Source organism: Empidonax traillii, unplaced genomic scaffold (assembly GCF_003031625.1).
Source record: "Empidonax traillii isolate 1590-97213 ecotype Southwest subspecies unplaced genomic scaffold, ASM303162v1 scaffold14:size4059594, whole genome shotgun sequence".
Taxonomy (NCBI): domain Eukaryota; kingdom Metazoa; phylum Chordata; class Aves; order Passeriformes; family Tyrannidae; genus Empidonax; species Empidonax traillii.
This window is the reverse complement of record NW_020955207.1, coordinates 3,575,072-3,592,109: the sequence shown is the minus strand read 5'-3', so window position 1 is coordinate 3,592,109 and position 17,038 is coordinate 3,575,072. Positions and strand designations below refer to the sequence as shown.

Sequence of the window (17,038 nt, the reverse complement as noted above, 5' to 3'; positions counted from 1 at the left end):
AGACTGTTCACTGTCTCTTTTAGTGTAAGAGTTAGAGGTCATCAGCTAAAATTAAGAGGAGGTAGATACAAAAATTAAAGGAGTCAGCTGCAAGTCACAACTAGGTAAAGCAGTAAGATGTGGAACTCCTTTTTGGCAATACTGTGAACTGACACAACCATAAAAAGGTATGGGATAACAACATGAAAAAAAGCTCATCTTAAATTACAGACACTGTCTCTGAAATGCAAGCTGCTGGAGGCTGGGAAATCATCCTGGGAAAAAAATTCATGACAACTTGGCACATTCTTATGCTTTCTCTGGGTCTCTGCTATAGACCACTGCAAGACAGATGATTCTATCTGTATCAGGCAAGACCTTTCATGGAAGGCAAGTCAATTCTCCCTAAGTTTGTAACATGTGATGACAGGGAAAATCATCTGCTTTTCCTGATAGTGTTTAATTGCAAGTATCTTATTTTTTTACCCCATCTTTCCTTCTTCTTACCAGTTCTTCTGAGAGCACAGATACAGAAAATTCATTTTGACAAATAAACATTTTTTAATTGGAATGGTAGTCTCATTTTCCTATGACACTGCTGTGGAGTGTGCTGGAGTCTGGCTGTTTGAAAGATCCACTTCTCTCTCATGTTATACAGAATCTAACACTTACTTAAATAATGCTTACAGGTGAGGCTGCTGGTACAGCTAATCCTTCCTCAAAATACTTACGTAAAAAGTGTAGAATTCTAAGAACTGGCAGTATGTAAATATACTGTGGTGTGTTTATAAATTCTTAATTAGCTATCAGGTGTACAAAAGCTCACCTTGCATAATAATGTAATTTTGATGAGCTATACTATTTTTCTCCCCAAATTGTACATTTGCAGGTATACTTTTTATAACTAAATACCCTTATATATCTATACACACATACATTGAAAGAACAAATGCTTGTTTCCCTGGAAGTTTCCCATAAAACTATCTAGAATGGAATTTGCATTAAACCCAAGGCTTGGACTGAAGCAGTTGCTGCTGATTCTCTTCTTCTCTTATCTGCTTCTAAGAAAAAACTCACATATGCTTAGATTTCTTTTCACTAAGCCAAAGAATGCTGTATCTAGATCAAATAAACTCTGACCCTTGAATAGTGGAGTTGTGGGACTCAGTTTGAAAGCAAAGTCAGCAGGACAAAGTTTAATCTACAATGCATTACCAGACACTACAATTCTGATGGAAGATTGTAATGCTAATATAATATTTCAATTAAGTTACACATTGAGATTAATGAAGTTTTTAACTGTTCGGTTCTCTTTGAGTACAGACCCTTCTTTAAAGTTCTTGAAAAAAACAATCTGTTAAGTCTAAAGATGAAATACAGCTACCCCACACTTCTTTTAAAGGCAACAGGTAGCATGACGACTTGAGGCATGGAGGGGGTATTGTGTCGCCTCCATACCTCCTTGTGTTTTGGGTGTTTCTCACAGCTGGATCCATTCAAAGATGCAACTGGACGCTGCTTATTTCTTGCAGCTCTGTGTACTTGCCTTCTAGAAGTGATACATGATGTGTGCAAAACCCAACCTGCAGTAATACTACCACTACTATACTTTGCACTCTATTACTGCTAATGTGTTAATATCCTACTGCCTCGTGCTAATTTCTACCTTTCAGTTTCCCGTGCAATTTTTCCATGGTAACATGCAGACCAAACCGAGGCTGACCTATGAGTGATCCATGTCGCAAAGGCAAATGCAGTCGACAATAGTTTCATTAATAACTGCTGAATGTAAAAACTACATTTTTAGTCTGATAACTAGTAAGTTTCCAACAAAGAGGGAAAAGCTGTAAAGGAACAGGGTTAATGGTACATTTCAGAGGTATTTTGTCAGCATTAAGGTGGAGCAAAGCAAACTCTTAGGTAAAAAAAATTAAACCGCTAATAAACTTGGATTATTTCAGTGATCCAATTTGCAAAGCAGACAAACAGATCTTTATATAAGGGTGCAGGAAGGAAGCTACAGCTAACAAGTGGAAATAGGTAAGAACAAGTACATTTGAACAGTAATCTTGGTGGCTCAAGAAGTCTGAAAGTCTATATTCGTACACTTAATGAATCTTCAGTGTCCAAGTTGGGGCTTTGCCCTAGCCCTTTAAAATTAAAATAAAATTACAAATTAAATAAATTAATAGTTTTTTAAAAGGTTGATATATAGAAAGTAGAAGTCACATTTCCATCTAGCAATAGGTATTATTTCCATAATTTATAGAAATGTTATTAAAAATTATTTTCGTAATTATTGTCTGAGACACAAGTCAGTGCAGTTCTGTATTCTTTTGTAGCATTAGTGAATGAAAATAATATATTTACTTCTAGTATTTAAAAACAGCGTCTTCTTTGACCTGTGTGCTGTGATCTTAAATATATGTCCACTTACACTGAAAAAATGTCTCTTTTTTTAACATTCAAACAAAGCACTCTATTGATATTAGGGTTAGCCAAATTAAAAAAAATCCAGTGGACTTCTAATAAGCACTGATTTTTTTCCTGAACAGTCAGAAACTCCACACAAACAACCTAAGACAGAGGTGACTAACAAAACAGCCATGGATTCCAACTTAATGGCACAGTGCCAGTCAGGCTGCTAAATGATAAACATGGGACTCAAAAATTTGCCTACTGCAATCATCATAGGTTCTCTGATGTTTTACAGCAGCTGACCACTGGTGATTGAAGACTTTTGGATAGGAGAACGTGAGTGACATCCAGCAACTGGTCAACATAACTGCTATATGAAGATCTCTGCTCCAGGAAGAAACAGGCACTGCAGATCAACTGCTGCACAGTATTGTGACTTCAAGAAGGCCAGAGGAAGCGATAACTTTTATTTTCCACACCTTCCACAACAGTATACTTACACAACTATCTTGCCCAGTCTTATCTGGCCTTATATCTCTGCACAGTGGTTAGGAAAGCAGGCCGGGAGGAAGAGTTGTGAGCTATTCCTGCCTCTCGGTTGCACTTTGCATGTGATGGGATCTGCCAAATCTCAGCGCTGAGCATCTGACAGGCAGGCAGCAGAGACAGCGCTGCTACTCTGGGCCCTCTGCATGCAGGGAGCAGTTCAGTTGTTCGTGTCGGACCTGGAGTCAGGCAGTGGCCAAGAAATGCCAGGGGCAGGCAGGATTCCTTAAAGGGCAGTGTCCCTCATCCACCTCAGAGACGCGCCGGGAAAGCCGAGGCCCGGTTCGCACCAGCGCCACCTGCTGCTCGGCGCTGTCTGATGCAGCTCAACCAGCGAAAATTAAAATCTTGAAAACTAATTACCGTCTGACAAACGCACCAAAATACAGCAATAAATACTAACAATCTGCTTATTTTCCAATATTTTCCCTTAGTCTCTCTTCAAGAATTACTCTTTGCAGTAGCTGAGGAGTATACTGCACTGTACTTGCACAAAATAGACTTGTACGCACACAGGGAGGGAAGAAGTGTGGCTGATGGCTTGAAGGCTAGTAACGTAAATTGGAACTAGCCAGCATGGAAGAGAATATGTATTTTGCATTATGTAACTCATGCTAGTGAAAATAGGCAAATGGAAGCTTTTTTTTTTTTTAAGGAAATATCTTCAAAAGTTCAGGCATTTTCAACATTCCAGACTTACACAAACTGTGATGTTTTCACATTTAAAGCTTCATTGCTACTGAATTTACAGCTAGTATTCTCCTGCCTATAAATGCATGAATCCATGCTCTGTGTCTCTTCAATACGAATATCAATCAATTCAGATATATTTTATAAAAGCTGATGGTTTCTGTTAACTCAAGACTGAATAGTATGATTGGAATGCTATGCAACTTTAATTCATAATATGAACAGATTTGCAATGATATGTGTGTTCAGACAACTAAAAGAAACTTATTACTGCTTATATTGCTTGATAGTTAAAGGTAACATGTTCAATATTTGCTGTATTTGCTATTGATCTTAAGCTGTAAAAAGTTTAATTCAACAGATGCCATTATAGCTCAACCAACAACCACAAGTTACCAGAAGGAGGAGAAAAACCACTTAAAAATAGGACTTAACACATACTGAGCATTTATTAGAAGGCAAATATATTCCAGAGCAGAGTGATTCATTGAAAGATTGCTTTTCTGTTTTGGAGAAAGACTTTCTACAAAAGATAAAAAAGAGCAGCAAACAAGCTCTTCTGAGCCTATACTTAAAATACATATTATAGCCTGACATGGCTTATACTTATTACTTGGAGCTCAGTTTTCAGATATATATTGTCATGTTTTTGAGAACTGTTGTAAGTAGGATAAATGAGTCCTAAAGAAACTAATGCAGAATTACAGATTTAATTGATCTTCCCATATCCATTCCTTGTAAGAATGTATGTTTCAAGATCTGCCGAATTAAATAAAAAAACCCAAGGCAGCAACAATTTCAGAAAATTAAAACCTATTTCTGAAACAGAAAGTTGAATTGTAGGATCAGATTATTATATTAAATTAAGTAAAATATTAGTATGTATATAATCTGTGTAATAGACAACTTTTTTATTCTTAACAGTAAGACCAGAAAATACTGGCATTGAATCAATTTTTATTCTCCAAGGACCCCAATTTTTTAAATTTCCAACTGAATTATTTTACAGTGAGAATAAAAAGTTATTACTAGTAGATAGGTTGTATCAACATGTATTGTGCTTAAGGATTTTCCTGCCCCATGTAAACTTGTTCTACAAGCCACGTTCTAGGTGTCTCATATTATGCATGGTGGTTTATACTAGGCACGCTTATATTATACATTATCTAAGTGACATATATTATGATTATCTCAGCAAACTACCTGTGGGCAACACAACCTTGTTTTAGTATTTGGTGTCTATCACTATCAATGTGATTTTTCAACTGAGGAATACAGTCTAAACAAAAACCAAGTTTTATGGAAATATTTATATAGCATCTCCAGCAGTCATATCAGATTTAACTTGGTTTAAAAATGTTAACAATCTTCTAAAAATTATTCTAATATGCTAGTCACTATCATATAAGGGCTCTCAGTCACAGGTTAATAGGTAAGGGCAGTATTATGTCTCAGCAGTTCTTTCACTTTTCACTACTTAGGTTCATGTCACAGCACTATTCTTTTTGAACAGCATTATTCTCATGTGGGTCACATCACTGCATAGCTCTCAAGGTCACATTTTAAATATTATCACTGCACTACTCAGACAGTGACCATGTCCTGCGGTGGTATCTTTAGAGAGAGTCCATTTTCCTTCCGTTCCCCTTTTATTGATTCCAGTTTACTCAGGCTCAAACTCTTCATCTTTGTATAGGCAAAAGTACATATGAAGGAGTTTCAAATACTAACCATTTAGATTCTTGAATACGTATGCTACACACTACATGCTCCTCTACTTTATTCTCCATTTGGAGTCAATCTGCTGGAGTAACGTCGCAGTTACTATAACAACTAGTTACAAGCAACAAGACAAGAATAAAGAAGTGGGTGTGTGATTGCTGCCAGTTGTAAGGGTCTGTATCCTTCATCTGTGGCACAAATGCTCTTATGCCCTATGAAACAAGAACCTGGTCTCACCAGAGACTGGAGAGTAACAGAAAGTAATAATAACAAAAAAACCAAAAATGCCACATAAACCCTGTAACAGTCTTACTCACAGAATTTGTTCCTTTATTTCTTAGGGAAGCAGATAAATAGCAGTGACCTCCCTTCTTATTCATTTACTTATTTCTCTCCAGGTAAACTTTAATGATGCAAAAATCCATGCATTTCTTTTTCTCCCCTAACACAATGAAATGAAAACTGTTCAGAGACATTTAAGAATGGGTGATTGAGACGTTTCCTGTAAACTCAGAAATTGTTTTTTTTTAAAGTTGATTTAATTTGTTGTTGCTGAAACTTGATACAAAGTCTCTTTTTCGTATAATTACATCCCTTCACTTCAGGGAGAGAATGGAGAAACAGACAAATGTAACCGAACTCTTGCCCAGTTTTCCAGAAAAGAAACCTGGGAGAGGAAGCCTCAGTTAAACGTATTCTGCTATTCTGTTTTCCTTATAGGTGAGTGTTTTTGAAAGTTTCAAGCAACATTTTTCACTCTAGTTTGCAAGCACCTGTTTTGTGCTTAACTGATCAAACTCTTTTGTAAAAAGTAATCAAGAAGCTGAAGTCTATTGTTAGTACAACTATTTGCTATACCAGAATCCACAACTTCACTGAAAGCTTGTCTGGGACCTGAAAAATCCCAAAGATTGAATGTTACTGCATGGTTTAATCTCTTTTTAAAGTAGACATGAAACATTATCTAAAAAGTTACTTTCAGAATCTAATTAATTATTAACCACCCCTTTAAATTAAAGTTAGCAACCTTGCAGCTAACTTTTGCCTTCACCTGACTATGGGAACGCTTAGGACAATTTCACAGAACTGGCAATTTGGCTGTGCAAAGTAATACAGAAGGCTTTGAGAGATGGTTGTTTCTTAACACACCGAGTGGAACTTCACGTGACTGGCTATATATTCACTATTAATGCCTCTGTTACTTCAGAAGTGGGGCTGAAGTAACTCTGTCTACATTCAAGAGGGCATAAGGGAAACTCCCTGTTTGCAAACATGGTTTGATGAAGACACAATATTAACACTTTAATTTCAAACTTAAACCTTTTCTTTCAAATAAGATGCAGTAATTTTAAGGTGTTTTCATTAAGCTTAAATTTGTGTGACAGGCTAATTACTGCGCTAAGAAAATCATCTACTGAAGTGTGAGCTAGACATTTAAGAGTTTCTTGAGTTTTATTCTTAAGCAAGGAAACATTGTTACTCTCTTCCACAATGATTGAGAATCCTTTCCACTTTTCTTCATATCAAACACTCGGCATCATAATCCCTAATACTTTGTTGTCTTACAGATTTGATTTGTAAAAGTCACTGTCTTTTTAGCATTTAAAGACAGTTACAAGTAATTTTTAACTTACATCTATATTAATCCGATTTTATTTTACTAAGAAAAAAGTAAAAAAATACTGCTGTAATTAATTATAATGAAATAATATTTCATTGGCAGGAATTCACATAACTAAACTGTACATTGGCCTGCTCCCTACTGATTTTGATAAAGGTTACATATCAAGGTAATTTTGAGTTTAAGTAGGTAGGTAATTTAGCATTGGCCTAACATTTTTTCCCCTATCAAAAGCAAAATCTTTGGAACAAAGATAAAAGTTTAGGTCTTCCCAGCCAAAACACCACTTAAACTCTGTACAGAGAGTTAATATAAGTACGTCTTCAGCAATTATTAGGCACTTTCTGAACTACAGCTCAAATCGGGTATTGTGAATAGGAGTTTGTGAAACTACCGGGTTTGCCTTTTTGACTGTTCATATGATCAGGCTTTTAGATATTGCTATTTTATTGTTCACATAACTAAAAAGTTTTAGCATTGCAATACTAGCTGTTGTAAATGGGCTCAGAGAAGCTAAAAAGTAATGCACCTGCCTCCAAACTGTTGAATGACATTTCTGATGACTAGAAACAAAGTTTTTTTTCCAACAGTAAGAATGATGACTCTATAATTAGCAAAAACTCACAATGGAATTCTTCCTTGGACCCACGTTATCACCAACTGCGCTGTATGAATTCCACTGGCAAGTGTGGCAACGTGTGGCCAAGCCAGTAGTCAGGCAGCTCACAATTTACATACACAATCCTAGCTCTTAGCAAAACCCGTTTCCATGTGTAATTAAAAAAAAAAATTAAAAAAAAAAATCTGAGCTTTCAGTAAAGTTTTGCAGGGTAGAGCACAAAATATACATTGGCCAACACCAAGTGATTTGATGATTTCAGTTCAGCTCTTCAGTACAGTGGTGTACAAATCACTAATTTTGAAGGACTGCCGCATAATTAGCATGTCGTCCAAACTAAGGCCGTTTACCATCCAGTTTTAGATATTCAGCAGATATTTAAACAGTACCCTAAATAACAAGGGTTCTTTAACCAGGGCAGTAGAGAGCGAGCGAGCTCCATCTTCCTTTTATAGTAACCGTGAGCAGGCAGTGCTTCTTCCCAGTTTCAACAGATGGTTGGACACGTGCGTGTGCACGTCCCATTTCTCCTTTAAGCAAGTTACAAGCAGGTTTTTAAACCACCACCGAAACCTACAGGTACATATGGGCCGGACAGGACAGGACAGGCCGGGACGGAGCACCTTCCATGCTAGTGGGTCACGCTGTGGTGGAACCGCAGGTGCTCCTGCCTCCGTTCTCTGTCCTCACAGAAATCCCAAACTGGGCTCCAGATCCCCCCTCTGCCCCTTCAGATATCCCTTCAGGATATCCGCCTGCCCCCGCGGGAGCGGCCGTAGGGAGCCGCCGGCCGCAGGGCAAGGAGAAGGAGAAGGGCGTGCGGCCGAGGGGCTCCCGGCCTCTTACCACGTACCATCTCGATGATCTTGGTCTTCTTACCCGTCTTCTTCTTCATGGTGAAGATGTACTGCGCCAGCACCACCCCGCCCACCAGCGCGCACACGCTGGCGCTCGCCATCGCCCCCATCTTGGCCACGGCGGTCCTGTCCATGGCGGTGGTTCCCGAGTGGTTCCCCGCGGCGGGGAAGCGCGTCCGCCCCGTCCGTGGACGCAGGAGCGAGATCCCGGCGCGCCCCCACACACCGCCGGCTCGGCAACGGTGGCGCGCGCCGCTCCCGGCCCCGCGCCGGCCGTACCACGCCACAGGGAAACGGGGGAGGGAGGGGCGGAGAGAGGCGAAGAGGCGGCTGGAGCTGGGCCGCCTCGAGGGCGAGAGGTTCCTGTCAGGGGCTCTGAAGAAGAAAAAGCACAAGCTGCCCGGAGGTTAGCTGTTTTTTCTTTCTCCTCCCCCAGGAAACCCCAAAGGAATGCCACTCTTCCTCCCTCTGCACCCCTCCTCAGAGGGATAAATGATAGAGCCCAACGGCCCGTGGCGCCGCTTCCCAAACTACACTTCCCAGAGTCCCTCCTGGGCGGGGCGCGGGGCGGGGCGCGGCTGGCACCGGCCGTGGGGAGGGCAGGATGCTGGAGATGGCGGCGGCGGTGGAAATTCGGCTGTAGCGCTGCCGCTCTGTCGCTCTGGGCTTCTCCTCGGGCCGCGCCTGGGCGAGGGGCACCTGTGAGGAAGCGGGGCTGCCGCCCCGGGGGCGGCTCGGACTGCGCCGTGCCAGGGAGCTGTCGCGTCCCGCCCAAGTAAGCCCCCGCCGGGCTCTGCCTCCCTTGTCCCGCTCCACGGGGATGTGTGGGGGTGTGTGTCCGGGGCTCGTGGCGGTGCCGTGGGTGCCGCACAGGGGCTCCGTGAGGGAGGGAAGAAGGGGCGTGTGGCGAGGGCTGTGCTGTGCCAGCCCGCGCTCGGCGGCAGCAGGTTGCCTAGCGGGCATAGCGACGGCAGCCGCCCGGGGGAATAAAGAAATGCTTTAATTTGCGGGACGGGGTATCCTTTAAAGAGGAAAGGCGCGGGCTTGCAAGGCTGCGTTTGCTCCGAATCCCGTCTTTTTATCCTTCTTGCCGCTGGAGCTGCTGCTGGCTGGCTGCCCCTCGGCTCCTCTGCGGGCTGTGGGATCGGCTGTGTCCAGGTTCATGGGCGTGGGCTGTGAGTTTTGAACTAGCATAACGTTATTGTCAAGCCGCCTGAAAAAGGATTAGTCTCCTCGCTCCCTCCCTCCCCCATGCTTAAAATAACAGCAGGTAGGGAGCAGAAAAGCTGATTTGTGCCCTGTGTGACCGAGTTCTTTAGTCGTGTCACTGGAGCATCTTCAAGGCGATTACTTGATGGAGGTTTTGATGATGTCTGTTTGTGCCTTCGTTTACTTTTCTGTAAGTAAGTTCTCTTTCAGGAGATTTGTCTCAGAATATTTTTTTTTCTAACACTGCCTGGTAAGACAACCTCATTCTGTGACTTCGAAAACTTCTTATTACTTAATGGTTGTAACAGAAAGGTTTTCACGTTTTTAAAAAAAGCTGTCATTTTGTTGCATTTTCTTCATATAATTAGCAGATTCTATCACAACTAATTTAACTAATGACAAGAAGGTTCCTAGGGTTGTTTCTTGAACTACATTGGAGTTAACGTTTATTCAGCTCACGCTAGTGCAATGGGAAGCTAAGAGGTGTAATACATTTGATAAAAGCTGTTGCTAACAAAGGAGAAGTTGTTTGTGTAAACAGTTGTGTGTATATTAGTATACACTTTGACAATGGTTTGTTTCCTTTTCAGTAAAGAAGAATGTCCTTGTTTAAAGCTAGAGACTGGTGGTCCACTGTACTTGGAGAGAAGGAAGAATTTGACCAAGGCTGTCTGTGTGTTGCTGATGTTGATAATAGTGGCAGTGGACAAGGTAAATTCAGAATTGTGTGGTTGCTGGCTTGTAAGCCGCTCTGCTGCAAGATTGCTTTGACCTGAAAGCTTGTTAGCCATGGCTAGTTGGCTAGTTAGTTTCAAGTCTGCTATCTTTAATGTGTCCTTGTAGGCTTAAGAAGACAAATTCAGTGCTCTCTGTCTTTGTATGTTTCTAAACATGTTAATCCTTGCTTGTATTCACTAGTAATTTCTCTCATGTCTTATTCCCTCAGTGGTAGATATCTTTGAAATAAAGCATTTTCAGTTAGTCATGGAAGCACACATGTTGCAAGCTGTTGTAAAAACCTAAGGGAAAAAAAAAAGGAAGGTAAGAGCTAGTAAGCTAAGAATTTAGAAAAACAAATAAATAACCCTTTTGGTCTGGAAAATAAGGGTCAATTGCAGTAAGTGACTCTGCTTGAGTAAAGCCTGCTTTTCTATGTAGTCATTAATAATGTGAAATGGTCTTTGCTGTCAGGGAAAGTTTTTTGTGTGTCTGGTTTTTAAATTAATAAATACACTCGTGTTCACCTTGGAGCTCTGTTTCTGCTCAGTAGAGCTTACTTGAGTTTGATTTCACTACTACCATGCTCTTCTAAAATTATTTTAATTATTTTAATTTTAGATTTTCCTTTTTCAGGAGAATTTTAATAAAGTTGAGCTGTTAGTTATTTGGTGTACAGCCTTTTTCAGTGGAAACTCATAGAGTCATTTAGGTTGCAGAAGATGTTTAACATCAAGTCCAACAGTTAGCACTCTATGTTCACTATTAAACCATTTCCTTAAACACCACATCTGCACGTCTTTAAATACCTCCAGGGATGGTGACTCAACCACTTCCCTTGTCAGTCTCTTCCAATGCTTTTGGTGAAGGAATTTTTCCTAATATCCAATCTAAGTTATACCTCCAGACCCCTCACCAGCTCTGTTGCCTTCCTCTGGACATACTCCAGCACCCTCAATGTCTTTCTTGTGGTGAGGGGCCCAAAACTGAACACAGTATTCAAGATGCAGCCTCAGCAGTGCTGAGTACAGAGGCACAATGACTGGCCTGATCCTTCTCCCCATGCTATTTCTGATGCAAGCCAGGATGCCCTTGGCCTTCTTGGCCACCTGGGCACAATGTTGGCTCATGTTCAGCTGGCTGTCAACTAACATCTCCAGGACCTTTTCCACTGGGATGTTTTCCAGCCACTCTGTCCCCAGCCTGTAGCACCGCGTGGGGTTGTTGTGACCCAACTGCAGGACCTGACACTTTGCCGTGTTGAACCTCACACAACAGGGCCTTGACCTGTTGATTCAGCCTGTCCAGATCCCACTGTAATGCCTTGCTACTCTCCAGCAGATCAACACTGCCGCCCAGCTTCAAGTTATCTGTGAGCTTATTGAGGGTGCGCTTGGTCCGCTTGTCCAGATCATTGATAAAGATATTAAACAGGACTGGCCCCAGTACTGAGCCCTGGGGAGCAGCACTTGTGACCGGCCACCATCTGGATTTAACTCCATTCACCACCAACCTCTAGGTTCAGCCATCCAGCCACTTTTTTACCCAGTGAACAGTGTACCAGTCCAAGCCACGATCAGCCAGTTTCTCCAGGAGAATGCTGTAGGAAAAGGTGTCAAAAAGGCTTTACTAAAGTCTAGCTAAACAACATCCACCCTCATCCACTAACCTGGTTGCCTTGCCATAGAAGGAGATCAGGCAGGTCAAACAGAAACTGCCTTTCATAAACCCATGTTGGCTGGGCCTGATCCCCTGGTTGTCCTGTATGTGCGGTGTGAAGGCACTCAAGATGATCTGCTCCGCGACCTTTCCTGGTACCAAGGTCAGGCTGACAGGCTGGTAGTTCCCTGGGTCTTCCTTCTGACCCTTCTTGTAGATGGGTGTCACATTTGGTAATTTACAGACAGCTGTGACCTCTGCAATTTAGCTGGGGCTGCTGATAAATGATGGAAGGTGGCTCAGTGAGCACTTCCACCAACTCCTTCAGTACCCTAGGTGGATCCCATCTGGTTCCATAGACCTGGGTGTGTCTAACTGGTGTAACAGAATGCTGACCATTTACCCTTGGATTATGGGGGCCTCATTCTGCTCTCTGTCCCTGTCTTCCAGCTCAGGGTGCTGCATAACCAGAGAACAGCTGTTCTGGTTCTATTAAAGACTGAGACAAAGGTGGCACTAAGTGCATTAACCCTTTGTCACTGTGTTACTCCTGGCATACAATAAAGGATGGAGATTCTTCTTGGCCCTCCTTTTGTTGTTAGTGTATTTATAGAAGCATTTTTGTTGTCTTTTATGACAGTAGCCAGATTAAATTCTAGTTGGGCTTTGGCCTTTTTGATTTTTGTCCTGCGTAACCTCAGGACATCCTTGTAGCCCTCCTGAGTGGGCTGCCCCTTCTTCTGAATGTCATAATCTCTGCTTTTTTCCCTGAGTTCCAGCCAAAGGTCTCTGTTTAGCCAGGCTGGTGTTCTTCCCAGTAAGCTCATCTTTAGGCACACAGGGACAGCCTACTTCTGTACATTAGAAGATTCCCTCCATGAAGAATGTCCAGCCTTTCTGGACTCCTTTGCTCTTCAGGACTGGCTTCCAAGGGACTCTCTCCTAAAAAGGCCAAAGTCTGTCCTCTGGTAGTCCAAGGTAGCAGTTCTGCTGAACTCCCTCCTTGTCTCTCTGACAATTGAAAATACAGTTTTGTAATTGCTGTGCTGAAGATGGCCTCCAACCATCACAGCACCTACAAATCCTCTGTTCACAAAGAAGCCTGGTGGGGCACCTTCCCTAGTTGGCTCTATCACCACCTGTTTCAGGCAGATATCTTCCACACACTCCAGGAATCTTCTGGACACTTTGCTCTGTTGTATTTCCAGCAGACATCTGTTAAGTCAAAGTCCCCCATGACAACAAAGGCCGGTGATTGTGAGACTTCTCCCAGCTGATTATAGAATATTTTATCTGTCTCCTCATCCTTGTTGGGTGGTTTATAACAGATTCCCACTATGAAAAGCCTTGCTGGCCTTTTCCCTGATTCTTACCCATAAACTCTCACCCCTATCATCACCTCCACCGAGCTCTAGACAATCAAAACACTCCCTACCGTACAGGGCTGCTCCACCACCTCTCTTTCCTTGCCTATCCCTTCTGAACCATCTGTAGCTATCCATTGCAGCACTGCAGTTTTGTGTCATCCCACAGAGTTACCATGATGTTTCTGTCATGGCAATTATGTCACAATTTTCTAGCTGCACAGCAGCTTCCAGCTCCTCCTCTTTGTTGTTCATGCTGCGGGCACTGGTGCAGAATTGGGTTATTGATCCTGCCACCATTTATTGTGAAGTCCTGATTCTCTTGTGACTGTTCTCAAGCATTTCTGTGGTTTCTAACACATTAGTAACCCTTGAGCCTTTGGTGTCATGTAGATCTCCATCCCTTACCTCCTTTGAGATGGCAGATGGAAGGTTCTCACTAGCATACTGTCCCTTAAACACTGGCATGACACCACCAGCCTTATCTCTAGCGATCCTGGCTTTCTCCTTTTCCTCCTTCAAATGCAGTTTAAAGCTCTCTAAACAAGACCTATAACTCCTGAGCTGAGATCTTTTTACCCCTCTGAGACAGATGTACCCCATCTATCATCCACGGGCCTGGTATCGTGGTCAAAACCCCCAAAATTCTGCTGGAGTTCAGAATTGTCTTTTCCTAGAGGGAAAAAAATAGTTATATAAAAGCAGGACTTAAAAGAGTGTTGTGGGAATAGGAGTTTGCTGTTTTATTAACTTTCTCAGCATTACATTTCCTCCTTGTTGGTTAGACTAGGCTGTTTTTCTTCCAGATTTCAGGAACAAAAGTTAATCAATTGCTTAATGTCTGAAACAGGTAAAAATGTCCTCACTTAAATTTAAGTATTAATAAATTAATACTATTAATACTATATAATACTATATAGTAACTATTAACTATATAATACTAATATGAATAATACCAATACTAATACTAAAAATACTGATGATACTATTTTAATTTTAAGATGGATTTAGTTTACTGCTGATGGAATCCTTTTTACTGAGTTCAGGAAAAGATGAGTAGGGAAGGCAGTCAGTATTTTCTGAATGAAGGACTTGGAGCAGGAAAGCTTTTAATGTGGGATCCTGTGGAACTATGCAAAGACTTTAGAGCCTGGTCAGCATGGTTTAGGGGTACTTGTAAGGCTCGTCCTGGCTTTTAGACAAGTTTTACTGGTTTTGTTTGATCTGCATTGATATGATGACCTGTAACTAGAGAAAGTAAGTACTGACAACCAACTTGAGTTGTTGGTTGATATCATGAGAGGCACCTTTTATGAGTTTTTTTCATTAATAGTTTTTTTGTTATTCAACTAACAACCAAATGACCACTTGCTTAAAATACTAATTCCAAAAAACCTCTAATGTAGCCATTTCCTTCATCTTTGAGATAATGGATCTGTCTCAAGAGCAGATGATCTCAAGGCCTAGCTTTATTGACTTCATGTAGTATTTATCAGGCTTTAGTTTGCATTTGGATAAATGCCGTTGATCCCAGGTTTAAAACTCCACACTTCCTGCTGGTGTGATACGTGTGTGCACAAATCTAAGATGTATAAACTCAGAGTTTGAAGTACTCTTCAAAACCAGAATGGGAGTATTTAAGAATTGTGGACATCAATCCAAAATGATGGAATAGTAACAATGGTCAGTGCCACCACCACAATAATTGTCATATTGAACCCGTTGCTGACAAATTTTCATGAATCTGCAAAAGAGGTGATTGCTTATCTTAACCTAAAAGACAGAGCATAATCAGCACTAGTTGAAATATGTCAATATACTATCTTTTTAGGGTATTATTTGAAGCACTTCTGCAACAAATTGAATTCTACATGTGCTACTATATTGTGTAATATCCTTTGTTTTGGTTTTTTTTTTTGTTTGTCTGTTTTTTAGATAAAGTTATTGTGGGCAGTTACATGGGATATCTCCGAATCTTTAATCCACATCCTGTGAAACCTGGAGATGAAGAACAGCCTGAAGACTTACTCTTGGAAGTGCAGTTGCAAGAACCAATATTACAGGTGGAAGTGGGAAAATTTGTTTCGTAAGTAAATGATTTGCTATGTTGTTTATTAAAGTTTTAGATGTGATTTTCTTCCTTTGTTTGGGAGGGCAAGTTTCCAGTTTCCAGATGGACAACTATTAATCAAATCTGTGAATCCTGTAGGATGCATTGGATCTGCTTCTTACGTCATTTTCATATGAGAGAATTTTTACTTACGGTATATGTGGAGGATAATTTGCCAGATACTTGTACAATTTCTTAGAGCACGTAGAACAGGAATAACTTTTTACTGAATGTTATCTTTTAAGATATTAAGAAAACTTGACTAACTTGTTATAATTTAAGATGTAATATCAGCCAGTTGTTTTCGTTTTGATAAAGGACAGAAGATCTTCAATTCCAAAGAATTTAGTGGAAGTAGATGGCCAGGTAAAGGAACGATAAAGAAAAGATGGCTCTAAGGAAAACAGCTTATATTTATCTGGCTGTAAGGGAATCTACTTAGAAGAACTTTATTTTAGAATTTCATTCTTAAAGGATTCATTTTACTTTTGAAACTAACTTTTAATGTTGCATCATGAACTTTATTTTAAAAATGAGAGAAAAACCACGTAGTCAACATGGGAAAGACTGGTTCTCTGAGACCAAAGGGCACAGCTGGAAGGCCTACATCAGTTGGAAATTGTTCTTTTATTCAAGTACTCATGGAGTGACCCTGTGCGCGAATTTCAATGCCTTACTCTGTGAAATGAGCTAAAACATTTGCTAGAATTACAGCAGAATTACTCTCTCTGCTGGAAATACTGCTTGGGTTTGGGGAAAGAAATATATGAGTGTCCAGATATTTCACACAGCTAGTACTAAAGTGAATTTTAAAAAACGTAGTGTCTGTGGTTGCTGAATAAGTCTTGTTTGGAGCGGTGATCCTCATATCATCCTTCCATGAAGGATTAACAGCACCTTGTTTGAAAGGAGTTTCAATCTAAACTTGGTTACTCTTGATGTTTAAATCTGAAAATATGTCCTTAAAAGGATTCATTTTGATTTTGAAATTAACTCCAAATACTTCAGCATGAATTTAGGAAGATTGGTACTTTTTATGCTAGCATCTAACACCCAAACCTTTGCATTTGGTCCACACAGGAAAGCCATTTCAATATATTACTTGAATTTTATCCTGTATAAATTTTACTTGGAATTTATCTAAAAACAGTGGTTTTTTACCCTTTTTTACAGTGGTACTGAAGGACTTCATCTGGCTGTGTTGCACTGCCGAAAACTCTGTGTATATGCTGTTTCAGGTTAGTTTACAGATCCAAGCTTTCCAGTGATTTTAAATGTATTCTAAAGTCTGGACTAGGTTAATGGTAAACTTGGTATATGCAGTGTTTGCTCATCATCCCTGAAGAACTGCAGCCATATTCTCTCACTCAAATTCGTATATGAAGAGGAACCATCAGTAATTAGGTCAAGATATATCCCAGAGGTTAACAGAGGTTTGCTGATCTGCTCAGTGCCTGACATGCTGTGATGTGTGTGATGCTCTGTGGTTGGTAGTGATTGTAAACAACTACTTCTCATTACAGTTTT

General features: G+C 40.8%; 2 protein-coding genes across 8 annotated transcripts in view; one reads left to right on the top strand and one right to left on the bottom strand.

Annotated features, from left to right (window-relative positions):
• Window positions 1–8,696, bottom strand: part of NT5C3A (5'-nucleotidase, cytosolic IIIA) — a 25,918-nt gene extending 17,222 nt beyond the window's left edge. Inside the window, exon 1 of one of the 5 annotated variants that reach the window (XM_027892233.1) lies at window positions 8,449–8,696. In XM_027892233.1, coding sequence (XP_027748034.1) covers window positions 8,449–8,586 — 138 coding nt within the window. In that variant the 5' untranslated portion in view covers window positions 8,587–8,696. The remainder of the gene's footprint in view (window positions 1–8,448) is intronic. The other 4 variants (XM_027892224.1, XM_027892249.1, XM_027892239.1 and 1 more) reach the window with 4 other exon arrangements.
• A 271-nt stretch (window positions 8,697–8,967) lies between these two features.
• BBS9 (Bardet-Biedl syndrome 9) overlaps window positions 8,968–17,038 on the top strand; it is a 276,739-nt gene continuing 268,668 nt past the window's right edge. For all 3 annotated transcript variants that reach the window (XM_027892202.1, XM_027892208.1, XM_027892195.1), the window contains exons 1-4: window positions 8,968–9,227; window positions 10,252–10,372; window positions 15,337–15,487; window positions 16,685–16,749. In XM_027892202.1, the coding sequence (XP_027748003.1) occupies window positions 10,261–10,372; window positions 15,337–15,487; window positions 16,685–16,749 (328 nt within the window). In that variant the 5' untranslated portion in view covers window positions 8,968–9,227; window positions 10,252–10,260. The remainder of the gene's footprint in view (window positions 9,228–10,251; window positions 10,373–15,336; window positions 15,488–16,684; window positions 16,750–17,038) is intronic.